Source organism: Ailuropoda melanoleuca, chromosome 3, assembly GCF_002007445.2.
Source record: "Ailuropoda melanoleuca isolate Jingjing chromosome 3, ASM200744v2, whole genome shotgun sequence".
In the NCBI taxonomy this organism is placed as follows: domain Eukaryota; kingdom Metazoa; phylum Chordata; class Mammalia; order Carnivora; family Ursidae; genus Ailuropoda; species Ailuropoda melanoleuca.
In genome coordinates this window covers 134,015,030-134,030,043 of record NC_048220.1, presented here as the reverse complement: position 1 = coordinate 134,030,043, position 15,014 = coordinate 134,015,030, and the positions used below count along the sequence as shown (strand labels likewise).

Below are 15,014 nucleotides of genomic sequence, written 5' to 3'. Positions count from 1 at the left end.
GGGGGGGGGGCCTCAGTCCCAGGACCCTGGGATCATGACCTGAGCCGAATGCAGATGCTTAACCGACTGAGCCACCCAGGCACCCCTCATGATCTACTTTGTACACAGAAAAATTTTCTTGATGGCATGGTTAGCAATTTTACTTATCTAATCAAGAAACTGATATTAGATGGGCTGGCACATATAATTGGCTCGAGGCAGTAGCAGAAGGGAAACTAAGCACTACTACATAATAATAACAATAAATTATGATAGCTCATGTTTATCTGGTACTTAAGTAACTGGCATATATTTATTATTATCCTTACAAGAATCCTATGAATTAGGTATGATCACTATCCCTGCCTTACAGAGGAGGAAACAGACACAATGACTGCACTCCCCAAGAACAGAAAGTAGTGTGTCAGGACTCGAACTCAGGAAATCTCCATCAGACCCAGTCCTCTTTGAAACGCGGCATCACTACCTCTAAGAAAATGATCAACTTTGTCTCCTCCCTTCAGCAGGGGTATCTTCTTTATTCTGATCAGGAACCAAACTCATTTGAATGGTTTGTGGCAGTTACTTATTTGAATCAAAGCCATGAATGTGAAAGTGCAGGAGTGTCTTTTAAAAACATGCTTTGATGGCAAAGGGCACGTACCTGTTGAACGGTGAGGGGCGTGAGGATCTCCTCCCCCCTGAGGAACATAGATCTCTGCGTCAGAGCGTCGGTGAGCTGTGCGGGGTCCAGCCCAAGTAGCTCAGCAGACCTGCCCAAGGCTGGAAATGAAGAACAAGGCAAAAGTGGATGCACTGAGCCAAGAAGGAACGGGCCCCCAAATCTAACTCCACACAGTGACATGGGTTCAAGGCGAACTCCACGCTGTGACGCATTAAAGCAGGGAACAGTCCTCAGTCCCTCAGGTAGAATTTACAGAACACACATTCTACTGGTAAGTTACTCCCTCCCTTAAGGAGTCTCAGGCTAGGAGCAGAGAACCTGATGCTTGGACCAAGTGGGGTCCTGAGACCCTGAGGCAGCGGCTACCCAAGATCTGCAAGTCTTGCAAGGTCGTAACTATTTGCCGTGATGTTAGGATGTTGTTTGCTGTTTTACTCACACTCCCTTACCACGATAGAGAGGAATTTTCTGGTGGCTACGTGACATGAGGTGTCTCAACAAACTGAATGCAGAAGCAGGGAAGAGAATCCAGCTGTCCCCCATTACATCAGATATCTTCCAAGTTTGCAAAAATGTAAGGCAATGTCACTCTTTTTTTAAAGATTTATTTATTTGAGAGAGAGGGAGCACGAGCAGGGGGAGCGGGAGCGGGAGAGGGAGCCTCTCCACGGAGCAGGGAGCCTGACATAAGGATTCATAAGGATATGAATTTTTCGTCTTCACAACACATCACCGAGGCACTTTACGAATAAGAAGTCACTGGTGTTGGGGGATAAATAACTCAAGGAGACAGCCTGTGGGCAGCATTTCCGCTTGAGAACGAACGGGCTTCCCCAGGACATTACGTCACCGCGCCCCTGACCCCTGACGCTTGTCTACATCTAATCCCTGGTGCTCATCTTTCTTTACTGGGTCCGTTTTCCTCTTGCTAAGAATGAGCACACAGTCACCATCCCCTGCAGTAATCACCCCTCATACGCTTGGACCCTTTCATAGCTGACAGTTCCCATCAAATACAAAGTTCCGTGGGTCTCTGTCCAGGGTCAGAAAGCTCTTTCTGTAAAAGGCCAGAATAAATATTTTCGGTCTACGCTCCCTATGAGGAAAAACCCAAGGGGGAGGGAGCCAGGGAGGGGGCATCTTACCCGTTTTGAAGGACACTTGGGCCCCACCAGCAGTGATAAATTCTATGTTCCCAAGATGTAATACCCCAGCGAGAAGCCTCAGAACCTCCCGAACTTCCTCCCTGCTGAACTGCATCACCTCCATTGCCGTCTGAAAGAAAATCAATGTATTTAAGTTTTTGTTGTTTTTCTTCCATATTAAAGAAAATGAAAAACCCATTACTCAGTAAAATCGTTAGGTCTTGTTCTAAAGGCAAGAAAACAAGAAACAGACTCATGACCCCTCACTTTTAAATGATAAGGATCTCACATAAAAGAATGTAATATTAAGGAAGAAGTGTAGAATGTGGAAAGAGCACCCAGTCGATGACATCCAACGAGATACGTGCCTCATCAGTGCCAGTGACGCCACAGAACAATTCCCTAAGAGTCACAGTGATGATGCTGATAAAGAAATGCTTTTTCTGTAGACACGGAAGCATAATGGGACATTTATTTTCTTGCACATAGTCAGTGGGGAAGGAGAAGGCTTCAAGGGACCGTTCCAGTGTAAATTTCGGGGCCTTTCCTTAATGGCGAAATGCAGCAGGGACCCAAGTCAGAGGAATACAATTCTCTACTAGGAACTCTGTAGATAGGAGCGTCTCTGCTCCTTTTATAATAGAAACTGATGGAATAGATGAATGGATTCAGATCAGTCTTCTCTAGACATTCATCACATCTCTTTTTAATTTCTCCAAAGAGTTCTTAAAGATCTTGTCTTGGCCCCTCCATAGGAAATGGAAGTTAACATAATGCTGTTTGGGGAAGAATAAAAATAAACAGGCCCCTACAGGAGAAGAGGTTCGTTCCCAAATACAAGTACCCAAACACCTGAAGTCAGGTACTGTCTGAATTACATCAAAGATCTGCTCATTTTCTATTGTGATTGATTGACGGATTGATTTCAGAGATGGGGGGGTAGGGGCAGGGGCGAGCAGGAAAGAGAGAATCTTTAGCAGGGTCTGTGCTAGGCATGGACACGGGGCTGGATCTCAGGACCCTGAGGTCATGACCTGAGCTGAAATCAAGAGTTGGATGCTCAATGCNCGCTCAATGCTTAACCAACTTGAGTCACCCAGGTGCCTCTGTGTTATGATTCAGAAGCCATATTCTTGTCAAGAGAAAAGCACCCCTTTCCCCCAACCGAGGTACTGTTGGTTATACTGATGAAAATGACCTACCAAGAGCCTGTGGACCCACAATGTAACAATCGTTAACAATGACAATCACTTTAGGGGATTAGGAAGGAAACCATGCACCACCTTGAAGCAGTAGAAATTGTAAAAGGAAACAACTGGAGATTTAACATGTGAAACATTTAACTTCTTTACAAGGAAAAAACAAAGTTGAAACAAAGGGCAAATACAATAAACAGGAAAACAATTTAAAAATTATAAGAGAAGGAGCAATAGCTTGGCCATAATAAAAGGTACATGAACAACAGAAATAAAATAGGCATTTCTTATAGGAGCATATGCAAGTCCTGCCTAGAAATGAAACATGTACAAATCAAAGAAAATCTGAGATCGCTTCTATTAATTAGCAAAACACTTGTGAATGATAAACCTAAAATTGGTGAAACTGGGACGTTGATGCACTGGTCATTGGTGCTGTAAGTTACTATAATCTTTTTGGAAAACAAGATTATATGACAGTATCGTGTTGGTCGTATATGTACCAGCAATAGTTGAGAACAGTTCAATAGTTTAGAATAGTGTATACTTTTTAAAGGAAATTATGATCATCCAGAAACATGATTTATGATAGCCTTCTATAAAAAGTTTAAAATTATGTCTTTGTGGGGTGCCTGGCTGATCGCTAAAGTATGGGATTCTTCATCTTGGGGTCATGAGTTCAAGCTCCATGGTGGGTGTAAAAATTACTTAAACATAAAACCACATTATCAGTAAATTTTTTAAAAATTATATTTTTATAACTTTTTTTTTTTCTTAAAGTAATCTCTACACTCAATGTGGGACTCGAACTTACAACTGAAGATCCACAATCGGGTTATCTACTAAATGAGCCAGCCAGGTGCCCCATAAAGAAAACCAGCCTGGGAAGTAAATACACCGTATTGAAAACAGTTGCAATGTTAGTGTTGGTAAACTCACAAACATTATGTTCCATCACGTCTTTTAATGTTTTGACAACATTTTTACAATAACAGTACAACATTTTACAATATTAACAGTGAATGGATAAACAAATTGCAGCTGATTCAAGGGAAGAACACTCACTAGAAAAAGGAATGAACTGTGTTCTGTATGATGCAGACGAGTCAAAGGAGGTAGACAGGAGGATACGCTCTGTGTGGTTTCACTTACAAGAACCTCTAGAAGAGAAACTCTACTGATTTGTGCCTGAAAACAGATCAATGGTTTCCTAGGAGTAGGGTGGCTGGGAAGGGCCAAAGGAACATTTGGAGTATAGAATCACCCTTCATTTTGATTGTGGTTGTGGGTACATGCATGAGTAAATTCAAAATCCATTAAAACGTATACTTTAAATGGTAGCGTTTTATTATGTCCACTGCCTTTCAATAAATCTGATTACAAATAAAAACACCATGAATTATTTAATTGGGGGTAAGATGACTCATTTCATGGGTGAAAACAGAAATTGACACAAAGAATAAGATTAGTCGAGTGCTTACCAATTAAAAAAAAATGGAAAAATAATTATTCAGATTTACTTACTCTAAAAGTTAAAAGTAAAGAAAGATAGTTAAGAAACACAGGATAATTTCTTATTCTCAAGACTCTTAAAATAGCAGCGAGGACCAAATCAAACAGCGAAATAATTATAAAACATCTACTCTGTGCCAAAGTTAATACTTTCCCTCTATGACTGACGTTTTCCTCCTATAAGACATATTCAACACTAACTTATAAAAATTCTTAGATCATAGAATGATCACAGAAATGAAAGTCTTCACTGTTTAAGTCAACTACCTGGACATTATATAACACTAAATGGAAATAAGAACAAAAAAAAAAAATAATAAGTTTGCAGCAGCAGAAAACGTGAAGCAATCAAATGAAAAATACCGAGATGCCCGCTGACAATATTCTTGGCTAAGTTTTTAAATACATACCGAAGTCATATACGGAGATAGAAAGCAAACAAAGTGTGCTCACTGTGTTAATAAATTTGACTACTTTCAGTCTAATTCTAAGTGAATTAGGAGCGTGGTGATGAGTAGTAATTGCATTAATCATACCGCGGCGTAATTTAATGGCTGCCCCCTGTCGCCAGCAGCGTGGGCATGCGTGCTGGAACCACCAGCAAGAGCCTGTAATTATTGTGCCCTACTGCCCTGTTTACAATCTCTCCAGTTACAATCTCCACCCCCCTTTGGCAAGAGTAGCCACTTTAAAGCTTGTTATCATTATCTTATTTTCTCAACGTACGGTTCCAAGACTTAAAAACATGCTGGGAAATTCTCAGTATAGTTCAGAAGCACTAAATGGCAATTTAGTTATAATAAAACTGGCACAAAATTAAAATATTTTCAATAAAGCCCGTATTAGGCACATAAAAAAAGGGTTTTTGGGAAAGTGGGGGTGGGTGGGGAGAAGGAGGGAGATGACAAATATGTGATCTAGTCCCAACTGTGAAGGACCAAAGGAAGCCAGGCTCATCGTGATAGAAACTAATAAAAAGAGGGGCAAATTTCAGGTGCTTTACTGCCAAAAGGTACGTCCGCTTAGGGGCTCAGGCAGTTGGCTACGAGGTGTAGAGGTGCCATTCAAGGCAAAGGGACCATAGATGAATCCTGAATAGTGTCACTGAAACAGTGGAAGAGGAGGCTATTCTGGGCATAGTAAATCGCAAGTAAGCAATTTGATAATAATCTATTATGTAATGTGATACTATGCAATATTATGTCATTTTATAATATAAAATTTGCTTATGCTCCCAAGTTCTTCACCACTGAAAGAGACTGATGTTTCCATGCTTGGCAAAATTGAGGTTTAAAGTCGGCCCTTTAAGTCTTAAAAACTGACTCCTGTGGAATGAATTTATGCATACATATACATGGGCTCACACCATTAAAAACCCAGGGATATATCCAGTAAGGCTGATACGGTTCAGAAACCCCCAGTCCTGGTCCACAGCCAGGCATGCTATAAACATTCAACATCTGTGGAGTAAGAGAATCTGAAAAGATTATCACCCAAAGACTCCTGTTACTTCACACACATTTTATCAGCTACCATTCTGGTGGGTCAAATGCAGATAAATTAGTTGTTCCTATTGACTTGAAATTTCTAGAGCGACTTGAAAGGCTGCATAAAAACATGGCTATAAAATTCAGCATACGTTCACGGAGTCTGTACCAGGAAAAACCAGGTCCCCTAAAGCTGTCCAGGGTATTTTATGGGCACTTATTTATATTAATGTCAAGTGGTAGCAATGATGAACTCTAAAAATACATAAAGCAAATTCTCAACAAAATAAGCAAAATTCTTAAAAGAAGTATACAGGAGTATACTGACATTGAAGTTGATAAAAAGAATCACTTTTTAGCAGCTAAAAATGAACACCAGAAATGACATTTGCATACATAATTCACAGAAATAATTTCTATGAATCTTTCAACATATTCTGCAAACAAATGTCCTTCAGCTTTAATGAAATGTGGTCCCTTCCCTTCCTTTGATCCCAAAACCTCTGGGGAAAGCAGCTTTACGAAACTGAAATATGAAGATAAAAATTTAGGTGGTATTTGATTTTGGAGAAAATACTGAGAGAAAAATTACATTCAAAGCAGCTGTACAGTATGATTCAATCTTTTTTCCTTCTTTAGCAGAATACCGGAATTATATGTGGCTCATTTACTGCAGCCTCCTTGGTGCCTAGAACAGTGCCTGGCACACAGCAGGTGCTCAAACACGTTGAATATATAAAAACCAACTTCAGCCTGAAGAGTTCGGTGTCTCTTTTTCACCATTCCTGTCATTCCTGGTTACAGAGTAAGGTAGAACAATGGGCGGGCTGGTATTGACAGGATACTTATGATCGTAGAAATTATGATTTTAGGAGTGTAATCCTAATTATATAATTAAAGCTGATATATTCACTGTAAATACATAACACAAAATGATAAAATCCTAGAATTCTGCCTAACATTTTTGGTATATTTTTTCGTCCCAGCCTTTTTTCTGCATAAAATTACTGTATCAATTATCATATACCCTCAATTATAAATAAAATGCTTTTTTAAATAAAAGGATTATCAAGTGTTGCAGCTTATCTTCCTCAATTATAAAATAAGCAAGTTTTTCCATATAATTAAATATATTTGAGCATATGTTTTGCTTGCTGTAATGGACCTAATCTTATGCCTATAACAAATTATTTAAGCCATTCCCCAATTTGTGGTTCTTGCAGGTTAAGGTAAAGGGAGAAAAAAAATGAAGGGAGAAAATCTTACTTTTTTAGAAAAGAGTATTTTTCCTCCTTTCTAAAAAGGTGCACCTTTTTTTTCTTTTCTGACCGTATTGCTTAGAACTTTCAGAAGGTTAAATAATAATAAAAACTACATGTTCCTGATTTTAATACATAGCAGCTAGGTTTTCACTGCCATTCCTAATAGGCCGACACTAAAAAGTAATCCCAAAGTAAATATTTAAGAATATGCAGATGGAATACTTGTAACCTTGTCTATATCTACATCAACGTCATGTACAAATTTTCTTCCTTTCTCGATGATACCTTCTCAATATAAGATTAGATTATAAAAGCCAAAACCTACTCTTTCAATTCAATAATGAAAGCTAGCAATCAATGAAAAGCAGGGCGAGCCCCAAAGGTCTACCTGTAGGCTAGCAAAAGGCACAAACAATTCTGAATCAGAAAATGAAGGTCCAAGAGGAGAGCAGAGGAAACTCAGCACAGTAACTTCTCCGGGGCTCTCAGGACAAGGGGAGGACCCGATGCCCAGTGCACCCTAGTGGCCAGCGAGCTAAATCAGTAGACCTGCTGCTTCTTGGACAATTAGGAGTCTGTCTCCTGCCACAAACAACGTGCTTCTATCACAAAGCATTGATCTCCAGCTTCAAGAAAGAAAAAAAAAAAAAAAAAAAGGAAAAAAATCCTGTCCTCCTTTGCCCTTTTCATCAAAGATAAGAATGAGTTTTCATATTTATTCTAACACACAGTAAAGACTAAACAAATTGAGAGAAAGTCTGAGTACTGACAGAACTACAGGAGCAAAATAAGATTGGGAAAGAAAATTTAAAATATTTAAACATTTCATAAAATCCAACTGTCAGTCATGCTGTCCAGGGCACACAGCAAAAGGTGTTGTCACAGCGGGCTTTCTTGTTAACAGTTTCAAGGAAGGCATTTGGCAAGAGAAACCCCTCTGCATTATAAATGACAGAATAAAAGGGACACAGAGGGGAAGAGGATCATATTATAGCCAATCCTGTTCTTAATTTCAATTTAAAATGTGGAAAAATGATGTATAATATATATCCACTTAAAAAAAACCTGATTTCATTCCACAAGGCATTTTTATGAACAATCTGGAAGAATAAATGGGGATACTGAATAGACAACCGTTGACAACTATAAAGACAAGAACCTGACCAACAAACCTGGGGTGTACCAGAAGCAGGGACCACCCACCTGCCTTGTGGATTAGAGTCTGGGATTTGCCGTTAGACTCCACACCGGCTCTATCTGGTACTGTGTGTGATTAGGCTGGACACCAACCTCTCTGAGTCGTAGAGTGTAGACAACCTGGGTTCCTACCCTCACAGGGTTAAGAGCAACGAGAGAGATGGCCCATTTGAGTCCATATAACAAGAGCTCAATGTGAGCTGCGTTTACGATGAATGAACCCTAGATCCACTTATCCAACTGTCGTGGTAATGACTCTGGCGAAGGAAAGGAGACCGCACTGGCAGCAATCTACGGGCCATTCGCAATCGGGCGGGGCTATTAATAAAGCTCGATGACCAGGCTTCCTAAACGTTGTCACCTTATAACAAAGTCCACGTGATATCAGAAAACCATAAGTGACACACATATCCACACCTCAGAGTTGTAAGGTGACTACCGTTCTTGTGGTCAGAATCGGTTCTCAGAATCAGGCGAGAACCAGACAAGATCCTAACAGTCACCTGGCCTAAAGGTTGACAGATATTTAGCTGTAGAAACTGTTATAAAAAAAAATAAAAATAAATAATAAGCTCAAAAAAGAAAGACTGGCATGTTCCGGTGCCAAGCCTGTGATATATTTTTTTTAATACATACACTGTCCCAAGTCAACCCCCCCCATCCTGAATGCCACAAATATTTATCTACCTTCTAAAGAACGAGGATTCTCTTCCAGTCTGGAACATTCTTTATCATGATTTGGAACAAGAAGAAAGTACCTAGTCTCATACAGCGATACAAATGTAATTATTTCTNAGAGGATTTATCTACCTTCTAAAGAAACCAGTCCGGAACATTCTTTATCATGATTTGGAACAAGAAAGTACCTAGTCTCATACAGCGATACAAATGTAATTACTTCTATTTTCATTAAAAACATTTTTTTGAAACAGGAACTGAAATGCCACTTTTTAAAAAAAATTTTTTTAGGGGGTTATCACTCTTAATAAAGGGAAACTAAGAAAGTAACTTACAATCACTTCCCTGAAGGATTCCTGGTCACTGATTGTCTTGTCTTCCACGCATCCAGATTGACTCAAGTAGTGGTAGTTTTCTGGCACAGATAAATAAAATTCTTCTACAAAAATAAAGAAAAACATTAAAATCAGAATTGGACAGGCCAGGATAAGACAGAATCCAAAAGAATTTGTACTTTTAACTTAAAAAAAAAATAAAGTATATAAATCACAGTCCCCTATTAATATAAAAAAAAGTTCTCTCTTAATCATCATTTAGAGAAAAAAAAAAAAAAAAGGATTTAATTAGGGGTGCCTGGGTGGCTCAGCCAGTTAAGCGTCCAAGTCTTGATTATGCTCTCTAAAAAAAACAAAAAATCAATAAGTAAAAATAAAAATAAAGGATTTAATGAAACTAGATGGTATGACAGAAAATGTTCTTAAAAAACGAACTGATAAGGATCCTGTTTTATTTTCCCTTAAAAATCAAATGTTTAGAAATTAGCTTTATTTGGGTGTGGTTTCAAAGTAAACCAGTTACAATATGCATCATACATTTTTTTCTTATAACTATCCCATTAAATTAGAAAAGTACCAGGATCCCAAAAACAAAAAATGTAACATTTCTCTACTGATGATTTTCTCTGTACATTTGGCTCTAAAATGGACTCAGCATCTTTCGATATTCTCATACATTTCGTTTCAATTGACGGAATACCAACAAAACCCAAACAGAGGTCTTACTGACAGCTTTTCTAGGGAAACAAGTTGCTAATCCATATTTCTCTGGTCTCCCATTCACTTACCTCTCTGTTCATGTTCTAGCCCTGCCAGCAGTGCATAGAATATGTGATAATTCCTCTCCCCAGGGTTTTGCCTTACTACTCGGTTCTGTGGGGAAAAATCAGATTTCATCTCAGAGACGTTTCCTCCATTTAATTAACACAAATCAATAATTGCCAAAAATTATTATTATAGAAGGAAATGTGAAGTAAATCATGTTTACTTACTTTTTCTAATAAATCTTCATGTGAAAAGCAATGGCCAGTCAAGGAGCAAAACCAGGATATGACATGCTCAATTAGGCTTTAATTTTCTATTCTTTGTCATCTGAATAATTACAAATCCCTATTCCCTTGACATTGAGACTTCCAGTGCCAAGAGATGAGCCAACAAAGCATAGACTTCAAACAGGACACATGGTGTCCTAGGAGGTGCCAAACTATTTGACAGAACCGATCTCAAACAACAAACATTTGATGCTTGATGACGAATCCAATTTTCCAGATTACTAACATAACAGAATTTTCCAAAAGAAAAACAGTTATCTCCTAGAATAGTTAATAGGTCAAACATAGTAATTTTAAGCAGACACTGAAATGTTTCACATTATCTGTCCTTAGATTACTAAGAGCAGTTTGTACTTATAGAGTCAAATACTAAAGACAAGACTGAAATGAAACAGGATACAATCTACAATTCTCCCGCCCTGAATATTTCCCTTCTGGCAGATGTTCAGCTGAACGAACTTCCCAAAGCGACTGGAGTTGTTGTTGTACACGGTCTTGGCATTGCCGAAAGCTTCCATGATGGGGCTGTGAAAGACGTGAGGACAACCTCCAGTTATAAAATACATCAGTCATGAGCTGTATCAATAACATTAGAATCACTATGTACGGTGACAGATGGTCACCAGACTTCTCGTGGGGATCATTTCACAATGTGCAGAAATAGCTCATCCCTATGACGTACACCTGAAACTGACAGGACATTGTATGTCATTATACATCAATAAAAAAATTTTTTTATTAAAAAAAAGTGAGGACAGCAGTGAGTGTTAATCAGGGGAGATCTAAAAACAGCAAGAGCGTTCCTCACAAATGTCAAAATATACAATTGCAAGAAAAATCTAAAATCAAAAGGACCTATGGTGACTACATTTATTTACAGAAGAGCCAGATCTTCAAAGCACTTGCTGAAATGGGTTAATAACGCATATCCATTTTGAATGAGAGCTCTTAGAGCTCGGTGTGCAGCCACAGGATGCTACAAAGTTCATGTGACCACAATGGCTTGTCCTTGTGCAAACCAGCCTGGGTTAATACACACAGGCCAGGGATGGCACAGAAAAAGACCCCACTTAAATTTCAGCAACCGAAAAAGTCCCAGTCCTGGGCATTTCACCCGTTTGTTGTCTCTCCTGGGGCAACTCATTTATTTACCCCAACTGTAAAATGGGGTCAGACTAGATCAAGGCACGGCAAACTTTTCTGTAAAGAATCAGATAATAGATATTTTAGGCTTGGTGGGCCATGTGTTCTCAGTTACAAACACTCAGCTCTGCCACTGTAGCTTAAAAGCAAGCTGTAAACAATACATAAACAAACTAGTGTGTCTGTGTTCCGATAAAACTTTATTAACAAAAACAGGCTGCAGGAAGATGACAAAGTTCTGCAGATGGATGGTTTTTAATGGTTGCACAACAGTGTGAATGTACTTAATGCCACGAAGCCGTACACTGAAAAAGTGTTTAAAATTATAAATTTTATGTTATATATATTTCATGACCATTGAAAAAAGTGTATGAATGTTACAGGTTATAGGCATCTGGCTGTAGTTTGCGGACTTCTGGACTAAATTCGAAATAACAAGATCTATAAAGTCCTTACTGGCTCTAAAATGTTATAAGGCACAAATCAGACATCGGGCAAATACATATTCAAAATAAAAAGTCAGATGATACCTCCCCACACAGCCCTCTCTCAAAGTTCACAGGCTCACTGCCATCAGAAGTATCACTGATCTTCCGCCACGTGAGAGGCTATAAAAACGCCATCTTGCCCACACGGTGCTTCCAAAGGGCTGGAAGCCCAGGACAGGCTCCCTCATCTCTGTGCTAAGTCCTCTGTTACACAGTCGCCAGAGGCTGAAATTTCTGCTCATAACGAGGCCTCCAAAAAGCGAGTCAAGGGCTTGCTGGTAAGAGGTGGCTGCAGAATATTCCTCAGAATCGCTCACTCACCAACTCAAACTTGGCCTAGTAGGAGAACGGGGTTGGGGGGATGGGGATTCAGGGGGATCAGGAATGGTCACCCAGGTTGTTAGAAATTGCTATGTCCATGCTGGGACTTTTCCTTGAGGAATCGTAAAAGAGAAAATAGAGCAACTAATTATAACTCGTCCTTAATGAGCTATGCAGGGAGGACAGTAGATCCCATTTGTCGGAAATAAGAGCATGATAAAGAAATACCTGCTTTCCAGAATAGCTTGTTCAACACAGGATGTCTTCTCCTTCAAGGACAATTCCAGAGACTGTTGACTGATGACTGATAAAAACTTGAGGATCAATTTGGTGCTTTCGGTTTTACCTGCCCCACTTTCGCCGCTGAAAAACAAAATGCACAAGCTTGTTCAAAAAAAAAAAAAAAAAAAAAAAAGGGTCATCTGGGTGGCTCAGTCGGTTAAGCATCTGCCTTTGGCTGGGGTCATGGTCTCGGCGTCCCGGGATCAAGTCCTGAATCAGGCTCCCTGCTCAGCGGGGAGCCTGCTTCTCCCTCTGCCTCTGCCATTCCCCCTGCTTATGCTCTGTCAAATAAATGAAATCTTTTTATTTTTTTAAAGATTTTATTTATTTATTTAGCAGAGAGAGAGAGAGAGAGGAGAGAGCGCTCCCGTGCACATGAGCAGGGGGAGCGGCAGAGAGGGAGGGAGAGGCAGACTCCCCGCTGAGCAGGGAGCCCCACATGGGGGCTCAATCCCAGGACCCTGAGATCATGACCTGAGCTGAGTCAGACGCTTAACTGACTGAGCCACCCAGACGCCCCTATTTAATTCTTATTTTTAAAAATTTCTAGAACTCGAAAACAGGATTGATTTGTTTACTGTGAGATTACGGGTTACTTCGGACATGTTGTTAGAGTTTAACTTTGATTTTTAAATCAGCAAAGGTGGTACCAAGCTCGAATCCATGATCAACTTAAATTGAGATTTCACTGTATTATTTTTGGCTCTTTAGTTGGTTTCCATCCTCATTGTTGATTACATTTCTTAAAAGATTTTATTTATTTGAGAGAGAGAGAGAGAGATAGGGAGAGAGAGAAAGAGGGCACACAAGCAGGGGGCAGCGGGAGAAGCAGGCTCCCCACCGAGCAGGGTGCCCAATGTGGGGCCCATGCCAGGATCCCGGGATCATGACAGGAGGAGGCAGATGCTTAACTGACTGAGCCACCCAGGCGCCCCAAGCATGGTCTCTAAATACATCTTTTTTGATACAGAATTAAAACTTGAAACAAAAATAAAATGCAGATTTGAACAGTGCTCTGCAACAGTTCTCAAACTTGGCCACACAGTGGAATCACCTAATGTAACTCCAATCTGAACCTGTAGGGGTAGAATTGAATCCAGAGGATTCTACTATGAAGCCAGTTTGGGAACCACTACTCTCGAAAGCAGTTTCCACACGAAGGACTGCTCCAGGAGGTGAGAAGTGGTGACTATTATACTATTATACTATATATACTATTATACTATTATATATATATATATATATATATATACACACTATTATACTATATATACTGTTATACTATATATACTATTATATATATATATGTGTGTATATATATATATACATATATACACACACACTATNCCTGCTCAGCGGGGAGCCTGCTTCTCCCTCTGCCTCTGCCATTCCCCCTGCTTATGCTCTGTCAAATAAATGAAATCTTTTTATTTTTTTAAAGATTTTATTTATTTATTTAACAGAGAGAGAGAGAGAGGAGAGAGCGCTCCCGTGCACACGAGCAGGGGGAGCGGCAGAGAGGGAGGGAGAGGCAGACTCCCCGCTGAGCAGGGAGCCCCACATGGGGGCTCAATCCCAGGACCCTGAGATCATGACCTGAGCTGAGTCAGACGCTTAACTGACTGAGCCACCCAGACGCCCCTATTTAATTCTTATTTTTAAAAATTTCTAGAACTCGAAAACAGGATTGATTTGTTTACTGTGAGATTACGGGTTACTTCGGACATGTTGTTAGAGTTTAACTTTGATTTTTAAATCAGCAAAGGTGGTACCAAGCTCGAATCCATGATCAACTTAAATTGAGATTTCACTGTATTATTTTTGGCTCTTTAGTTGGTTTCCATCCTCATTGTTGATTACATTTCTTAAAAGATTTTATTTATTTGAGAGAGAGAGAGAGAGATAGGGAGAGAGAGAAAGAGGGCGCTCCCCACCGAGCAGGGTGCCCAATGTGGGGCCCATGCCAGGATCCCGGGATCATGACAGGAGGAGGCAGATGCTTAACTGACTGAGCCACCCAGGCGCCCCAAGCATGGTCTCTAAATACATCTTTTTTGATACAGAATTAAAACTTGAAACAAAAATAAAATGCAGATTTGAACAGTGCTCTGCAACAGTTCTCAAACTTGGCCACACAGTGGAATCACCTAATGTAACTCCAATCTGAACCTGTAGGGGTAGAATTGAATCCAGAGGATTCTACTATGAAGCCAGGTTGGGAACCACTACTCTCGAAAGCAGTTTCCACACGA

The 15,014-nt window shown here is 39.8% G+C and overlaps 1 protein-coding gene across 1 annotated transcript in view; it reads right to left on the bottom strand.

The window, feature by feature from the left end:
- The window catches only part of MYO10 (myosin X), a 228,227-nt gene that overhangs the window by 100,053 nt on the left and 113,160 nt on the right, over window positions 1-15,014 (bottom strand). The window contains exons 5-11 of the mRNA XM_011231438.3: window positions 12,709-12,843; window positions 10,929-11,053; window positions 10,469-10,482; window positions 10,265-10,349; window positions 9,477-9,580; window positions 1,810-1,939; window positions 644-762 (exon numbers count right to left, since the gene is read on the bottom strand). Coding sequence (XP_011229740.2) covers window positions 644-762; window positions 1,810-1,939; window positions 9,477-9,580; window positions 10,265-10,349; window positions 10,469-10,482; window positions 10,929-11,053; window positions 12,709-12,843 — 712 coding nt within the window. The remainder of the gene's footprint in view (window positions 1-643; window positions 763-1,809; window positions 1,940-9,476; window positions 9,581-10,264; window positions 10,350-10,468; window positions 10,483-10,928; window positions 11,054-12,708; window positions 12,844-15,014) is intronic.